The 17,399-nt window shown below is 42.4% G+C and overlaps 3 protein-coding genes and 1 pseudogene across 3 annotated transcripts in view; 2 read left to right on the top strand and 2 right to left on the bottom strand.

The window, feature by feature from the left end:
• Positions 1-85: 85 nt before the first annotated feature.
• LOC135526294 (glyoxylate reductase/hydroxypyruvate reductase-like) lies at positions 86-4,085 on the top strand. Its single transcript, XM_064954544.1, has 9 exons — positions 86-369; positions 1,441-1,571; positions 1,737-1,809; positions 1,892-2,008; positions 2,193-2,281; positions 2,437-2,538; positions 2,653-2,788; positions 2,902-3,032; positions 3,262-4,085. The coding sequence occupies exons 1-9, from the start codon at positions 284-286 to the stop codon at positions 3,381-3,383; spliced, it is 987 nt and encodes a 328-aa protein (XP_064810616.1). The 5' UTR covers positions 86-283; the 3' UTR covers positions 3,384-4,085.
• A 2,847-nt stretch (positions 4,086-6,932) lies between these two features.
• On the bottom strand, positions 6,933-9,766 carry LOC135527234 (zinc finger and BTB domain-containing protein 5-like; annotated as a pseudogene).
• A 4,163-nt stretch (positions 9,767-13,929) lies between these two features.
• LOC135527045 (mitochondrial import receptor subunit TOM5 homolog) lies at positions 13,930-15,230 on the bottom strand. Its single transcript, XM_064955700.1, has 2 exons — positions 14,964-15,230; positions 13,930-14,358 (listed from the first exon to the last, which is right to left on the bottom strand). Exons 1-2 carry the CDS (start codon positions 15,082-15,084, stop codon positions 14,324-14,326), a joined length of 156 nt encoding a protein of 51 aa, XP_064811772.1. The 5' UTR covers positions 15,085-15,230; the 3' UTR covers positions 13,930-14,323.
• A 367-nt stretch (positions 15,231-15,597) lies between these two features.
• LOC135526293 (FERM and PDZ domain-containing protein 1-like) overlaps positions 15,598-17,399 on the top strand; it is a 39,767-nt gene continuing 37,965 nt past the window's right edge. The window contains 1 exon segment of the mRNA XM_064954542.1: positions 15,598-15,878. The gene's annotated coding sequence lies outside the window, so the exon portion shown is untranslated.

Genomic DNA, 17,399 nt, shown 5'->3' with positions numbered 1-17,399 from the left:
TCTCATCCAATGGATTTTGAGAAGGAGGAGAGGAGACGGCACGCAAGGAGATTCTCCCAATGAGTCTCTCTCAGGAATCGAATGCAGTACTGCACATGCGCAATGTTGTTTGCCCTACACTTGGTAAGTGGTGCCACATAGCGAACCGTGTGAAGTGTTCCTTTAGTGCACACGTTTAAATGTCATTGTGAACACTAAACAATCAGCAAACTTAGCTACAACTGTATGGAGATTCGGGACGTTATTTCAAGCAGTTATTCTGACGTTTCCCGTCCTTCGGAGGATGCACACTGCACAGAAGATCATGAAGGTTTTCATAACAAGACGCATCCCACAGGAGGGATTGAAGATTCTGTCACAGGCTGGAGTGTATGTAGCCAGCAGATCCGATTTGCTCGCTTACGGCTGCACTAGGGTCGGACAGCATTCCGGTGTATATTATGACACTGCAGAGATGGCACAAGATATGACTCGGAAAACAAATCTCAATCCAGGGATGAGAAATGCTTTGATCTCCAAATCGCCCCATTATCCCAACTGTTACACCAAGAAGATTGAATGACTGCACATTTTTGGGAAACTGTCCTTTTCATCCCCATGCTACACAGCAGAAGCCACAGAAGCCATTTTGGAATGGCAGTGTCAGCCAATCTGTTCATCTGTTGTTCAACGCGACCTGACATTCCATGATGGCTGCTGTTGCAACTGCTAGTTGACAAGAGGATGAAAACAGCAGTTTACTTAATTAAGGATTGTTGTTGTAACAGTTGGGATAATGGGACAATTCGGGAATGTTGTCCGACCCTAGTGCAGCTGTAAGCAAGCAGGTCAGATCTGCTGGCGAGAGTGTGGTAACCTATAGCCAAGTACAACTAATGTAGCCAAGTACATATCAACTCCACGGAGTTGAGATATACTTGGCTAACGAGCCTAATGAGTTTTTCATGCGCTGTCACTTTTCATTTATCGTGCAGGCCTGTGACTGTGTGACATCTAAGGATTTGTGTCATAGTCGTGCTACTTAATTCTAGTGCTAGTCTACTTACTGCTGTATAAATGCATTGCACACATTTTCACACACATATGAAGTGGAGGGTAATTGTTACATCATGTGTTCAAAAGGTGAAAGTTTACTGGAGTTGTTGATGACCTTTATTCCAGGTCACACGTTATAGCGGGTACTCTGAACTTGTAATAAGGTTCCTAAGGCGTTATAACACTTTACAAACATCCATGCAACATTTAACAAAAGTAAAGAGGTATAATAAAGATTAAAGCGATGGGTAAGGTTGTCTGTAAGGGGAAGAGAAAGAGACGGACACCTTGAAAAAACAGACAGACCATCCAGAATACACAGAATATTGTACTATGAAGGAAATGTTCTGAATTGTCTTTGTCTCATCTTAATCTCTCCCGTCTCCCTCGTTTCCATGGAAACAGATGTAAGGTTTCACTGTGGGACTCGGATGAGCCTGTTTCAAGGGCGGAGCTTCTGAAGGGTGTGGAGGGGGCCCATGGGCTGCTGTGTCTCCTGTCGGACAAGATCGACACTGAAGTTCTGGACGCAGCAGGTACACTGGACATATCCTGGATCAGATTAACTCAAACAGCACCTCTCAGTATTTTTCAATATATGGAATTCACGAGGCTGCTAGACATGTGTCAAACAGTACATGTGTTGTATGATAGTTTCCATTCTGTCTTTTCCTAACACGTAACTATGGATTTGTGTCCAGGTCCAAACCTGAAGGTGATAAGTACCTTATCTGTCGGATTTGACCACATGGCCATGGATGAGATCAAGAAACGGTAAGGCCAACTATCAAATGCCTTTAGCCTCACATCGAAGTCAGCAACTCTCATTGTGCCGTCCTCTCCATGTTCTGTGCAGAGGGGTGCGTGTGGGCTATACTCCAGACGTCCTGACTGATGCCACGGCGGAGCTGACCGTCGCCCTGCTCCTGGCTACAGCTCGGCGGCTACCAGAGGGCGTGGTGGAGGTTATAAAGTCAGTACCCAATAAACACAGATACATTTCCCTCAATTAGACTCCAGCTCCAGAGGATCACTCTGACATGTTGTACAGTGATACTTTATCCATGTGTTGCCTAACCACACTTCTATCTAAAATGAATATGAGTACAACAGAATGTGTCCTCAATTCACTTTTTAAAAATCTCTCTCTCTCTCAGTGGAGGCTGGAGCACCTGGAAACCTCTGTGGTTGTGTGGTTATGGTCTGTCAGGCAGCACTGTTGGTGTCATTGGACTGGGACGCATAGGTAGAGTGACGATGATTGCTGGATTGACTTACTGGATTCTGTGACTCCTGCCCTTGGTGAGGTCTATACAATCCATATAGTAGCTGAAAGGGCAGGACAAAATGGCTTATTCTTTGATTGATTGATTGTCTGGAGTCAATGCTGTTTTCCCTCAGGTATGGCTATAGCCAGGAGGCTGAAACCGTTTGGAGTGAAGAAGCTCCTGTACTCTGGAAGAACAGACAAATCATATGCTGCTGAAGTGGAAGGAGAATACGGTGAGCAGGGTTGGAAGGACTTGGGGAAACAGCAAAGTCTGAGAGGGTGAGAATCAGATGAGATGTTTATTTGATTGTTTCTTCCTCTCTCTTCTTCCCCCCTCTCTGTTGCAGTGCCCTTGGACACGCTGGTGTCTGAGAGTGATTTTGTTGTGGTGTCCTGCGCCCTCACACCAGATACCCAGGAGCTGTGTAACAAGGATTTCTTCTGCAAGATGAAGAACACGGCTGTCTTCATCAACACCAGCAGGTACTCCATGGAACACGTAGCGCAGTGCCAAACCAACCACACGGACTGGGTTTTGAAATGAACACCGTTCAAAGCTATAAATATAGAGCTATCTTCCACTGTGTGTGTGATAGGGGTGCAGTAGTGAATCAGGAGGATCTGTATCAGGCTCTGTCCAGTGGTCAGATAGCTTGCGCTGGGCTGGATGTCACAACCCCAGAACCACTCCCCACCGACCACCCCCTCCTCACCCTCAAAAACTGTGGTGAGTTAATAGGGTCATGAGAGAAACGGAGGGAGGAAGGCAGTTTATCGAGGCATCTCAGTTTCGCCTATTGGTTTCTCTCTGATCGCTGTTGTGACGTTTCCAGATTAATCAATCATATTTTTTTCTTAAATCTTCTCATTAAAATCAACCAATTATTTTGCGACCAAATCTCTGCAGTGCGATCATGTCCTTGCTAATACATTTCCCCTCCTCTCTCCACCTGCAGTGGTCTTACCCCACATTGGCAGTGCCACCTACTCCACACGTGGCATCATGGCAGAGCTGTCGGCCAACAACCTGCTGGCAGGCCTACAGGGCACAGACATGCCCAGCGAACTCAAATTCTAGTGCTGCTCTACGACTATTCAACTCTGCCTCTGTCCTCCTTAGAATAATTTTGGTCACCCAATCAGTAGTCATTACCAGGAAGGTTAGAGCCGTAAGTGACCAGGAAATAAATCTGTGATGGAGTATTGCAGTTGTATTAACATGCTCTCCAAACATGAAGGATGAAGGTCAACTTTTGCCTCTCGCTCTTAGATCTTACAATGTTTAAAGAAACAAGACATTTGTGGTATTTGACTTGAATTTTGAAGGAGGAAGTGTATAGTATTGACGTTTTTAGAACATGCCTTGGCACTCTCTGACAGCGCTCCTAAGGGTCAGCCATGGCTTCCTTTGAAAGACGTTGCTAAGCACCACAATGAGTGAACACACTACTAAATTCATTACAGTGGCCTTCTCGTTCTTATGAAACACTTTCATGTACAAAATACTTAACTAAAGTAGTAAATTAGTAGTTGTGATGTAATGTTATGTTGTTCTCATTCCAGTTGAGATGTGTGTTTAACATATTGAGATGGATCTCAGTTGTCTAGTTGTGGATAAGATATACACTCCATCACCAATTAATTTGTTTCAAATTCTATGGTAAAACACTCCATCTGTAGTCTAACACACTGTCATTCTAGCTTTGTTTTTTAATAAAGCGTTATGTTCAGTGTAGAAATGTGAGAACATATTATTTTCCCCATTAAAAATAATTCTAGAGCCTTGAGTAAATTAACAATGAATAATGTTACCAGAATAGAACATGTGGTGCAGAGGTCTAAGGCACTACATCTCAGTGTCAGGGGTGTAACGACAGACCCTGGTTCGATTCCAGGCTGTATCACAAGTGTGACACACTATTGGCCCGGCGTTGTTAGGGTTTGGCCGGGGTAGGCTGTCATTGTAAATAAGAATTTGTTCTTAACTGACTTGCCTAGTTAAATAAAGACATTAAACATTAAAACACAGTAGTCAGGGATCAGTGTGGTTCCTATGTAGCTTATTTCCATCCCTCTTCAATAGTGATCCTACTTAGAAATAGTGTGTGATGTAATGCATGGTAAATATTCTCTCAAAGAGTTCCATTCTCTCCCCACATGTTCTATGATAACATGTTGCATTTTATGTTACAGCTATCTTCTAGAGTAGACAGTATAGTACACATATTGCATTAGGAAAGTATTCAGACCCGTTCGCTTTTTACACATTTTGTTACCTTACAGCCTTGTTCTAAAATTGATTACATCATTTCCCCCCTCAATCTACACACAATACACCATAATGACAAAGCAAAGACAGTAAAAAAAAAAAAAATGTTTGCCAATTTACGAAAAATATAAGTATTAAGTATTCAGACTCTTTGCTATGAGACTCGGAAATTAGCTCAGGTGCATCCTGTTTCCATTGATCATCCTTAAGATGTTTATACAACTTGATTGGAGTCCACCTGTGGTAAATTCAATTTGTTTGGACATGCTTTGGAAAGGCACACACCTGTCTATATAAGGTCCCACAGTTGACAGGGCATGTCAGGACAAAAACCAAGCCGTGAGGTTGAAGGAATTGTCCGTAGAGCTCCGAGACAGGATTGTGTTGAGGCACAGATCTGGAGAAGGGTACTAAAACATGTATGCAGCATTGAAGGTCCCCAAGAACACAGTGGCCTCCATCGTTCTTCAATGGAAGAAGTTTGGAACCACCAAGACCCTTCCTAGAGCTGGCCGCCCGGCCAAACTGAGCAATCGGGGGAGATGGACCTTGGTCAGGGAGGTGGCCAAGAACCTGATGGTCACTCTGATAGAGCTCAAGAGTTCCTCTGTGGAGACGGGAGAAGCTTCCAGAAGGACAACCATCTCTGCAGCACTCTACCAATCAGGCCTTAATGGTAGAGTGGCCAGATGGAAGTGGGGATGTTTTTTAGTAGCAGGAACTGGGAGACTAGTCAGGGTCGAAGGAAAGATGAACGGAGCAAAGTACAGAGAGATCCTTGATGAAAACCTGCTCCAGAACGCTCAGGACCTCAAACTGGGGTGAAGGTTCACCTTCCAACAGGACAACGACTCTAAGCACACGGTCAAGAAAATGCAGGAGTGGCTTCGGGACAAGTCTATGAATGTCTTTGATTGGCCTAGCCAGAGCACGGACTTGAACTCGATCAAACATCTATGTAAAGACTTGAAAATAGCTGTGCAGCAACGCTCCCCATCCAGGATCTGCAGAGACTAATCTGCAGAGAATAATGGGAGAAAATTCCCAAATACAGGTGTGCCAAGGTGGTAGCGTCATACCCAAGAAGACTCAAGGCTTTAATCGCTGCCAAAGGTACTTAAACAAAGTACTGAGTAAAGGGCCTGAATAGTTTTGTAATTGTGATATTTCATTTATTTTGTTTTTTTTATAAAAAAGCAAAAATGTATTAACTGTTTTTGCTTTGTCAATATGGGGTATTGTGTGTCGGCAATGTAATCAATTTTAAAATAAGGCTGTAATGTAACAATGTTGATAAAGTCAAGAGGTCTGAATCCTTTCCGAATGCATTGTATGTGCATTCCAAAATCATCAATTGTGTATGGGAACCTGTTAGGGTCAACATTACTATTCTTTTTTTCATCAATGTAAAACAGTACAATAGTCAAATCAAATTTTATTAGTCACATGTGCCGAATACAACAGCTTACAGTGAAATGCTTACTTACAAGCCCATATCCAATAATGCAGTTTAAAAATATGAATAAGAAATAAAAGTAACAAGTATTTAAAGAGCAGAGTAAAATAACAATAGCGAGACTACAGTTCGGAAGTTTACATACACTTAGGTTGTCATTAAAACTAGTTTTTCAACCACTCCACACCTTTCTTGTTAACAAACTATAGTTTTGGCAAGTCGGTTAGGACATCTGCTTTGTGCATGACACAAGTAATTTTTCCAAAAATTGTTTACAGACAGATTATTTCACTTATAATTCACTGTATCACAATTCCAGTGGGTCAGAAGTTTACATAGACTAAGTTGACTGTGCCTTTAAACAGCTTGGAAAATTCCAGAAAATTATGTCATGGCTTTAGAAGCTTCTGATAGGCTAATTGACATAATTTGAGTCAATTGGAGGTGTACCTGTGGATGTATTTCAAGGCCAACCTTCAAACTCAGTACCTCTTTGCTTGACATCATGGCAAAAATCAGCCAAGACCTCAGAAAATAAATTGTAGACCTCCACAAGTCTGGTTCATCCTTGGGAGCAATTTCCAAATGCCTGAAGGTACCACATTCATCTGTACAAACAATAGTACACAAGTATAAACACCATGGGACCACGCAGCCATCATACCGCTTAGGAAGGAGACACGTTCTGACTCCTAGAGATGAACGTAGTCCGGTGTGAAAAGTGCAAATCAATCACAGAACAACAGCAAAGGACCTTGTGAAGATGCTGGAGGAAACAGGTACAAAAGTATCTATATCCACAGAAAAATTAGTCCTATATCGATGTAACCTGAAAGGCCGCTCAGCAAGGAAGAAGCCACTGCTCCAAAACCGCCATAAAAAAGCCAGACTACGGTTTGCAACTACACATGGAGGATGAAGCTGTTGCTGAAACTGTGGCCCTGCTGGAAGGGGACAGAGGTTACTGGGAACATAAGGGAGGAAGAGGACGCAGAGAAGAAAGAGGAGGCGTTTGTTGCCTCTAAGCTTTGAAGTGACCTAACATCCTCATTGCCTTCTGCCTGAGCCTCACTGATGGTGGTGTTTAGGAGGCTGTCTTCTCCTAATGGCCCACTGCCAAGCTGACTTAAGGGGTAGAGAATGCAGGAAAGGCCCAGGTCTTGGTTTGCTATCTAGGCGCTCGTTGTCAGACAACCCATCTCCTCCATCCATGTTGTCTTGGAGTCTCTGTCTGAGGATCAGAGCTAGATTGGTGGTTGGATGAGCTTGCGTTATGTCCCTTCGGACTGAGTATGTCTTTCTCTTCATTTGCTGGCTCATCCTGTGTCCTCAGATGGGAATGGAGGATCATTGAACACACCTGCTGTGTCTGGATAGGAGGAGTTCACCTGCCCACTCTTCACCACTACATCCATCTTCTGATCCTTATCTCTCCTCTCCGACTTTCACTTTAAACATGATCCCTCCATTCACCAGAAAACCCTCTGTGTGACCCTCTCCCCCACCCTCCCGCATCCCTCCCACACTACTATCTGATTGGCTAGGCAGCTGTATCTCTTCTTGTATTACTGCTCCCAGTCTCATACTTTATTATTCCTCGTCACCCTTGGCGAGCCCTCCTCGTAATTCTCCTCAGAGAGCCTGCCCCCGTTCTGCTTGTTGTCCAGCCTCTCCTCCTGAAACACTTGGGGAGAAGAGTTATTGCATTTGTGAAGACCGCGTCTGGGGATGGCAGCTTGTTGCTCAATGCCTCCACCTGCTCCAACCCCTCCATCCCTGCCTCCAGCCGGGCTAGCCTCTGCCCCGGTTTCCCTGTTGTCGAGGCTCCCTTCCAGAGCTGATGTGACCAGTCTGAGCCCCAGCTGCTGGAGCAGGACAAATCTTTGCTGCCTGGAATTGACCCCAGCCATGGCTGCTGCCTTGAATGGAGACTGCTTCAGGTGCTGCTGGTTCACTGCATGGCTGAACTGCTGCTGCTGCTGCTGCACTTGTAACCTCCAACCACACGGAGGTGATGTGAGGAAATTGTGTGAGGTGGAGGTGAGATGGCGCTTGTAGGCCTTGACCACAGTGTTGAGGTGCAGGTGGGAGGCAGCCAGGAGCATGTCCGCTATATTAGATGCCCCCAGAGTGAGAGCGGAGGTGTAGATCATGTCCAACAGGACATAAAAAGCCTCAGGAGTCACCACCTCTGGGTCCAGCCTCCTTCATCCCCCTCCACTGCATTAAGAAGGGCCCTGAAGTGTGTACTGCAGGCTGTCAGGAAGGAGCGGTGGGCCCTGAAGTGTGTACTGCAGGCTGTCAGGAAGGAGCGGTGGGCCCTGAAGTGTGTACTGCAGGCTGTCAGGAAGGAGCGGTGGGCCCTGAAGTGTTGGCCCCCCACACACACTGACACACTGGTGTTTTTAGCTGCTGTAAGATGTGCTCGAAGTGACCAGGGAAGTCCATCTCAGCCTGAGGATAAACATGAGGAATGGTCCAACTGAATGGTCAGGCAGAGACAAGACTCCGTGTCAGTGTCCTGATGTAACTCCTGATAGATCTCATAAACACTAAACCCAGACAAGCTTGGGTTACGGGTAACGAGCAATGGGCAGCTCTGTCACAATAGATGCAATGCTAGTAATAACAAAAACTATGATGCAAATGTAATGTCTATGGACTCATTTGATTGGTCTAAAGGTCTGACACTGTAGACAAACTTCTGTCCTTACAAATATCAGTTACAAATTATATGAAAAACAGAATAATACAACAACTAATTTATCGTGTAATGTCCCTATGCTCATGCCTGGAATAACCTATGAAAGTACCACCTACTCTCTGGTGCCAGTCCCATACTGTTTTTGAATAGGCTTCTAGGTTAAATCATCAAATTCATGAAGACGTGGTCATTTAAGATTCATGTAAAATTATAGTATTCATGGATTAATTTTACTTCTACATGATGCCTTTCATGAAGGTTTTCAACTGCGTTATGTTTTGAAAACCTTCATAAAAGGCATTAGACAAAGTTAAATTTATCCACAAAAACAAACAAGAACCCCATAACCCCAGCAGATTTCAAAAAGGATATTAACAGGGAGGCCAGACATTTTCTACATGGGATTACTCTTCCTTAAACCAGTATAAAAACCAATGCACAAAGACAATTATAATATTATAAAGCATGTGTATTCAATTAAATGCTGCTAAATTCAAATTGTTGAAATAATGGAACACATTTGTATTTATAACGCAGTTGACCTGATTCACATTAATGAATTTCTACTTTCCTGTCCGTTTTACATACATAGCTTGAACGTTTGTTTTTATTTACACATAGGAAACCTTTTATGCATGGCTTATCTCAGTTGACTAGCTTTTTCTGAGAAGTCTCTCCCCCCTCACCAGCAGAGAATGGGCCCCTATAACAAACTGCACCACCTCTGTGGGGAAATTAAACTCCTCAAATCTCGTTGCAAAGCTTTCAGTTCATCTAAAAACTCCTACATCAAGGGAGTGATCTGTACTGATGACTTAATAGAGTTGAGCAGTGTAGAGAAATGGAGCGTTTTGTTTGGGCTCAAATCAGAGGTGAAAAGAACAGATTTATTTAAAAAATATGTACGTTTTTCAGTCATGTCAATAACTGTTTTATCCCTCCCATGTAGTCGCAAATTAAGTCCATTCAACTGATTGAAGATGTCACACCCTAAACTCACATAGTGACCCTCATCTGGTTCGAGCGCCACATTTTTTGCTAAAAAGAAAATGTATATTTTTGTTACATTACATTACATTTAAGATGGGGGGGTCTTGCCTGTTTTGCATGTTATTTTGGAATTAATACGTGTCACATATCAGTTTGTAAACAATGTAAAAAAAATAGATATATCATTGGGTTAAAAAAGCAGCATACAAACATGGTCTCTTTTTTGTTTTCTTGAGTAAGGCAGCTCCAAAATGCAGGTGTTTCAGCCGAGCTCAGTGCTTTCTGTGGTGGTGGGACATGCCAGCAGAAAATACGGACCATTGTGCGATGATTGGCTCAGTGTTCTGTCACTCATGGGGACACTACGTCATCGCCAAGTCTAAGGGTAGAGCTAGAAAATTCTAACCCCCTGGGTGCTGCCATAGAGTTACATTAGAAGTGCCCCTCCAAGAAGGCTCAAGATCATTGGCCACAGATAAATGACATCAGATCACGTTATATGTATAGTAGATTTGATTGGACTTCAAAATCTTAGCTAGCAGTCATCATCATGAATCAAGCTGACAATCTACTGGCAAATAATTTTTAATCCTTGTCATATGAAGAGAACAATGAAGAGAAATTATAGATAAAACGTATCGGCGCTCATAGGCCATTGGACATAAACATTGCACAACAAGTTGGAAATCGAAAATTCAACAATGAGTGGTTTGGAAGGAATCAGTGACAGTGGCTAACTGCAAGCAGGGCAAAGAAATCACTAGCCTGCTATTCAGTGGAGTGGCTATGCGGTCCCAAATCTGGGATTAAGGGTTTCTTTTTCATGATTAAAATGATAAACATTCAACATTGGCTATGTTGACAATGAAGCATTATTTGTGCCGCGCTGATATATCGGAACTGTGAAAACTTGACTTAAGACAACTGGGAAGTCGGGTATAAACGAGCTCCGACTGGGAAAGTAAATCCTGAACGGTCATCCAACTTGGAATTGTAAATCCAGCCTCTTTCTAGAGCTACAACCTAAAGATCAATGACATCATCATGATTCGACCTTGTTTTTTGCAAGTTCCCAGTTGTTTTGAATGCACCATAAATCCAGAGAATGCCAGACTTTGATGACAAAATTTGCCCACAAAGGACCGCCGAGCCACCTTCCTGTTCAAGTGGGCAAAGCACAACAAGGTGAGTCAAGAAATGTATTGTATGATACTGCATAAATTATGTAAAATGCCAGGGAGATATGTATACTGTAGCTAAGAAAGTAATACTATGTGTATGTCGTGTAGTAATATGTTAGTAGCCGATGTACCTCACCCTAATAATTTGGTCTATTTACCCCTCTTAATTTCACCTACGGTTTTGACTTGGTGGTGCAAATGTAGCCAATAACCTGTTTTAGAGAAATGTAATCATTGAATATTGTAAAAGCTGTCATTGTCTGTTTATATGCCCCCTTTATTTATCATATGGTTCTGACTTGGTGTACAGGGAGAACACTGTAAGAACAGCCCATGTTCTGAATTCTGTCGCTGTACATTTCAAAAGTGCTACACAAATAGTTGTAGGGAAATGGAGTGTTTTGTTTGGGTTCAAATCAGAGGAGAAAAGAACATATTTAATCAGAAAATATGTACGTTTCTCAATCACGTCAATAACTGTTTTATCCCTCGCATGTAGTCGCAAATTAAGATGTCACTCCCTAAACTCACATAGGCTGCTATCTTGAGAGCTGTGTCGACCAGTCGTTGTACATTTCAAAAGTGCTAAACAAAGAGTTATATTGAATACATCCAAGCTAGCTCGCTCAAATGTCTTAATCGAAATGCCTGATTACCTCGTCCTATTGCTGTCCCCTTATGCCATAGTTTGTACATCTCAATTTTCATTAGAAACCACATTTGTTTAAGCAAGTCAGCTATATCAGCTATGTTTTTTTAAAGGCAGTAAATTAGGCTGAATGAACTGTTTCACTGCCAGACTAGGCTCCGCTGATAGCCAGGTGTAGCAGTGGTAAGATGTTGGGACAGCTTTATGTAGGCCCTAACAGTTTGTGGGCCCCGTTTGACACCGATATAGCACAATTAATGTATTGTTTAGTGGCTTTTCTGGCATGCATCCCACTTTTCTTTTTTGCCCCACCAATATTTACATGTTAAAATCGCCACTGCTTGAGAGCATTACCCTTGCTTAGCCACTGAATGTCATGATGTAATAGAAGATCATGAAGCTCAGCAAACTACGAAACAAGCAATGTTTGCCTATATGTTGATCGGATAAAGTTTATGATAGTCATAACTGAGTCCATGTTTTTTTTTAAACTCATCGCTGAGTTAAAGGCAAAGCACATGGGTGTATCAGGCAGTGTAGTGATCTCATCTGTGGTGAAAGAGACAGTTAGCAGCTGATTGGCTGTAACTGGTATGTTGGGTGATATTGATCGACAGAATTTAAAGGGAGGGATTTTATGGATATTTATGAGTCTCTATCTACATAGATCCCGTCGGGTGATTGGTTGAGTCTTCTTGAGTGCGTGCGTGACTCTGAGCCTTACCGAAACGAGGTGTATAATTTCTATCGTCTCATATCTGAAACCACTTTACTGACAGTTAACATGAAATTAAAATACAAATCTGACAATAACATTGTCGCTGAGGAGGGCTTGCTAACAGTGTTTGATTCATATCAGTCGTTTTCTTATAAAACAGCTCAGATAGCTAGCGAAATCCTAATTGGCGACGTTAGCTAAGATGCGATTCCATCATTGGGAACAACAACTGGCTATTCGTTCGTTTTCAGCCAAATATGTTCAACTCGTTTCTAGTTTATCCAGTGACCACCGCATTTATAAGTACAGCTACTGACTAAAATGTAGCTAGCAATCTGGCTCACACTGGCCATTCACTAGCCAACTAGCTAGCTAATCGAATACACCAAATAAACATCTATCTAGACTAGATTTGGGAGCTCATGGGCACACAGGCTACCTTAGCCAATTGGTTAGAGGTGATTACACCACGGGCAACAATAAATGGCTATGAGTTCGTTTTCAGAGAAATATTTTCAACTCTTCAATTTATCCACTGTCCACCACATTTAGGATTGCTAATTACTGAAATGTATACCGAACAAAAATATAAAAGCAACATATAAGGTGTTGGTTCCATTTTTTATGAGCTGAAATAAAATATTTAAAAAAATGCCTGTTTATTTCTCTCGAATTTTATGCACATTTGTTTACATCCCTCTTCGTGAGCATTTATCATTTGCCAAGATTATCCATCCACCGGACAGGTGTGGCATATCACAAAACTGATTAAACAGCTTTGTGCTGAGGGCAATGAAAGGCCACTCTGAAATGCGCAGTTTTGTCACACAACACAATGTCACAGATATCTCAAGTCTTGAGGGAGCATGCAATTGAAATGCTGACTGCAGGAATGTCCACCAGAGCTGTTGCCAGATAATTGAATGTTAATTTATCTACCATAAACCGCCTCCGATGTCATTTTAGAGAATTTGGCAGTACATCCAACCAGCTTGACAACCGCATACCATGTTTAACCACGCCAGCCCAGGACCTCCACATCCAGCTTTTTCACATGTGGGATCGTCCGAGACTCAGGAGTATTTATGTCTGCAATAACGTTCGTGGGGAAAAACTCATTCTGATTGGCTGGGTCTGGCTCCCAAGTGGGTGAACCTATGACCTCCCAGGCCCACCCATGGCTGCGCATTCTGGCTTGCACTTCATTCGTGCATGCATCCCATCCCTTCTTAAGTAATAATATATGAGAATATTTTGCAATCTTATCTGAAGAAAAACCCTGCATTTGAAATAATTGCATTGTCTAATGTTTACACTGATTCAGTTATGAATGAAATCGCCAGCTTCATGGTCAGAATTCTGATGTCCTCAAAAATAAGACAAGAGCGCCCCCCATTTGGCATATTCAGGTAATGATGGTTGCTGTACTGCACTGCTTGAGAGTTCTTCTCCGTTGCCTTCATGATGCTGTGGAGTCCAAGGGGCAAGCAGTTATCTATGAGGGAAGCAAATTTGGTATAATACCCTCTACCACCCTATTTGTTGTATACCTGAGAATCTACAGAATATCTTCAAATGAACAGTTCAAGGGGTCTTTCTTTTGGCATTGCTTTTTCAAGAAATGTATACCTGATGAGAATTAACAAAAACCATGCAATCAATATTTAAACATGTCTTCTCTTTATTGCATGTGATGTGACCAACAAAATTCACATGTCTAATTACACAACACTCTCATTGAGGGACCATGGAAAAGATTGCCAAAACACTCAAAACAAAATCAAATGTTATCTTATTGAGCACTAACATAAAAGGTAACCATGAAAAATAACAGATGACACATCGATGACTACAAATTACATATTAATGTTCAAGTGCAATGGGGGGACACAACGTAATGTCTCCACTGTAGCCTATAAAGAAGTCTTCCATATAGGATCCGTATGATGGTGTTTAGCTCGCCGCTTTGTTAATTGTTCCCCTGTTATGGTGATGTCCATCGACCTTGTTGCATTAAACTGCCCGAGTGGGAATACTGGAGGCAGATGGTCTCAAATGCTGTCCAACTTCTTCAATATATACGGAGCTGTGTGGCGGCAAAGGAAAGAAATAGTCAAACCAAACTTAACTTAGTAAATTATCCATAACATTTTCCTTTTTGATTGAGGTGCTGTTTATGGTCAAAAGATCTACCAAAACCCTTGGGGATATTATCTAGATTAATGACCATTTATTCTCATGCAAAGACCAGAAAGCTGGCTCCCAGGTCAAAAGAAGGGAACCATGTTTAGGGGTCACAACCTGATGGATGATTTGTAAAGGATCACGTCTAGTTATGTCATTGATTCACTGTACATTCTCCTGTCTGAACACTGAGCAGGTGAGTGCGACATGCATTACAGTCTGTGCTATCTTGGATCCTTGGGACCTCCCTACTCCATTGAAGTTGAGTTTAGGGATAGCACTGACCCATATATTACACAATATAATGTGAGATAATAGCAGTGTTCGAGTGCTTAATAACCGTAATGTATCATGGGTAAATTGTGACTGACTGATCTATAAATAACAATGAGTAGTTATTTATGATGCAAGGTTCTTTGTAAGTCGGCAGTCGCTGACACGGTCGGCTGCAATGCAGAACAAGCAGAACGTGTGCAACCCGAGAGCAATGTGAAAACCAATACTTACTGGCTCTGAGAAGGGCAATATAGATTAGAAAATTGCGCACGGACGAGATTACATCCTGTCGCATCTTTTTCTTCATCTCCTCTGGGTCCATTTTCGGCTCTAACCCCTCGAGTTTAAACATCTCGGCGTGGTCTGTAAAGGTTTTATACTCTATCCTCACCTGATTGTGATTTTATGGCTGAGATTTCCTTAGTATTACACTGGCCCTTTGCCTTGATTCTCGGAGCCCTACTCGTGCTTGTTGACGGACGCGTGACTGTTTAAACCGGAAATTGCGTTTAAGGATTACTTTAAGTACAATGTCCGTAGAGGTACAAACTCTACAATGGGGGGGAAGGCAAAGCAATAAATATGTATTTATGATGAATTTTTACTAACCCAAGTGTTGCCTATTTATCAATTTAAACGTTTGTCTAAAATATATATTTTTTAGAGGTGACAAAATAAAAAACATATTTTGTGATTGTTTTTTATTATTGTTTATTACAATATACTGTCATTCTTACTTGTTTGCGGACACAGTTTTTTCTCATAGTATTATCATATTTATTGAATATGTTACTATCAAGCATGATCTTTCTTGCCTTCAATCAAACTGACCTTGTGAGGGAGGTCCTCAAGGCCGACGGGGAGGGAGCGAACAATAATGAGTGTGGAGGAGAGGGAGGAAAAATTGATAGAGCGAGAGAGAGCAGGAGAAAACGAAGGGAGGGAGGGAGTGGGATATTTTTGAGCTCAGGGCCGGGGATTAAACGGTCGAGAACAGTCCCAATACGATGACAGTACGCACCACACCGTCCGGGACACGTATTCTACCGATTCCGACAAGCTATTCTGTCTGCTCTCTCTCTTTAGTCACTTCATTGGGCCCTCCCGGTTCACAACCCTGGTCTGTCTCTTTCTGTAGAACACGAGGTGAGTTCGTTTTTTCGTTATTTTATTATCATCTTTATTGTCAAACTGACTGTGGACGAATGGTGAAGAAGCTTGGGTGTATGCTTCTGCGTGCACCTTGCATTGATTGGAAGAATCTCTTGCGATATTTTTCACATATAAAAAATACATCATATCCTATCTGAATGATTTGGATTTCGTGTTGGTCCCCGTTTCCAGTGCCCCTGTTTCTAAAAACAGGAATAGAGAGATCTAAATCGGATTAAGATTATTTTAGGAAACAATTAAAATTTGACTTTTTTTTTTTCTCTTTGTTTCCGGGCTAATCTGGCATGACTGCTGTCACCGATTATATCTCGGGTCAGTTTGATCCTTGCGGGTGAACAATACGAACACAACATAATACACGTTTATATATGTGTTATAAAACCTTTCAATATTTGATTTCGGCCTAACCAAAATTTCTAATGAATTGTGGGTGACACTATTGTGCGGTGGACTATTGATATTCTATTCTATTTTGTTTTATTATTGCATGCTGAGCAGCGCACTCCCATGCATTTCGTATTGACGTGGTTATATTGTCGTTGATTCATAACCATCCTCCTCTTTTCCATCCAGGATACTCACACATGCATTCTGCATGGACAATACGCAACCAGTGGAATTCTGTGCAGCATGAAATTGGTGTCACTTAATGCAAATGGTTAGAGAGTACAAATGGAATCAGAGTAGATCCAGAGATGGTGACCGGCGTCTCTAGTGGTGTAGTAAAACGCCTTTATATTAAATGGCCAATATGTCTTGTTATCAATGGGCATCGGGCCGTTGGCGAGGTGTGGAGAGAGACAGAATTAGCCTTTTTCCTCATGCGCGTATCCATAGGTTTGTGAAAATGCGACGTTCATTCAGTGCACGTTTCCATTCCATGCGAAGCAAGAAGAGCGCAACACAACTCGACCGGAACAATGCGTTTGCCGTTCCTTGTCCTTTATTTAATGCATGACATGATTTAATATGACCACTGATTCTGATTATATATAGGCCAGACATGTGCTCTACTGTACACAACATGTACATGGGGCCCAGGAGATGATGTATTTAATGTCACAGAATATGACTTAGTTAATGTTCACATATGTACCGACATTCCTACACACTCACACATGCTGACACACACAGCCTGCATCATCTCACACATGGGTGGTTGTTGTCCTGGTCTTGTGCTGCCCTATGGGCGTGTGACTGCTCAGTGAGGGTGTTTGAGTGTGTGTCTGTGTAGGTGTGTGTGATTGTGAGTGTGTGAACACGTGTGTATATGTGCAAGTGTGTGTGTGTGTGTGTCTGTGTGTTGCCAGTGCTGCTATGCCAGTGCTGCAGGCGTTGTGCATGATGACTCAGGGATGCATGATGACTCAGGGATGCATGCTGACTCCGGGATGCATGATGACTCAGGGATGCATGTTATAACATGTGATGGAACTGTTGCTCTGAGGTCACTCAGCCAGCGGAGAAATGCGAATGTGATGACACTCACATCAG

Source organism: Oncorhynchus masou, chromosome 32 (assembly GCF_036934945.1).
Source record: "Oncorhynchus masou masou isolate Uvic2021 chromosome 32, UVic_Omas_1.1, whole genome shotgun sequence".
Classification (NCBI taxonomy): domain Eukaryota; kingdom Metazoa; phylum Chordata; class Actinopteri; order Salmoniformes; family Salmonidae; genus Oncorhynchus; species Oncorhynchus masou.
Note: the sequence above shows the minus strand (reverse complement) of the source record. Positions and strands in the feature narration are given on the sequence as shown.

Coding starts and splice junctions, on each gene's coding strand:
- LOC135526294 (XM_064954544.1), top strand. CDS start 284: ATGCACACTGCACAGAAGATCATGAAGGTTTTCATAACAAGACGCATC. Junction 1,810..1,891: donor ATGGATGAGATCAAGAAACG/GTAAGGCCAACT, acceptor TGTTCTGTGCAG/AGGGGTGCGTGTGGGCTATA. Junction 2,009..2,192: donor GGCGTGGTGGAGGTTATAAA/GTCAGTACCCAA, acceptor TCTCTCTCTCAG/TGGAGGCTGGAGCACCTGGA.
- LOC135527045 (XM_064955700.1), bottom strand. CDS start 15,084: ATGTTTAAACTCGAGGGGTTAGAGCCGAAAATGGACCCAGAGGAGATG. Junction 14,359..14,963: donor TATTGCCCTTCTCAGAGCCA/GTAAGTATTGGT, acceptor GCCGCCACACAG/CTCCGTATATATTGAAGAAG.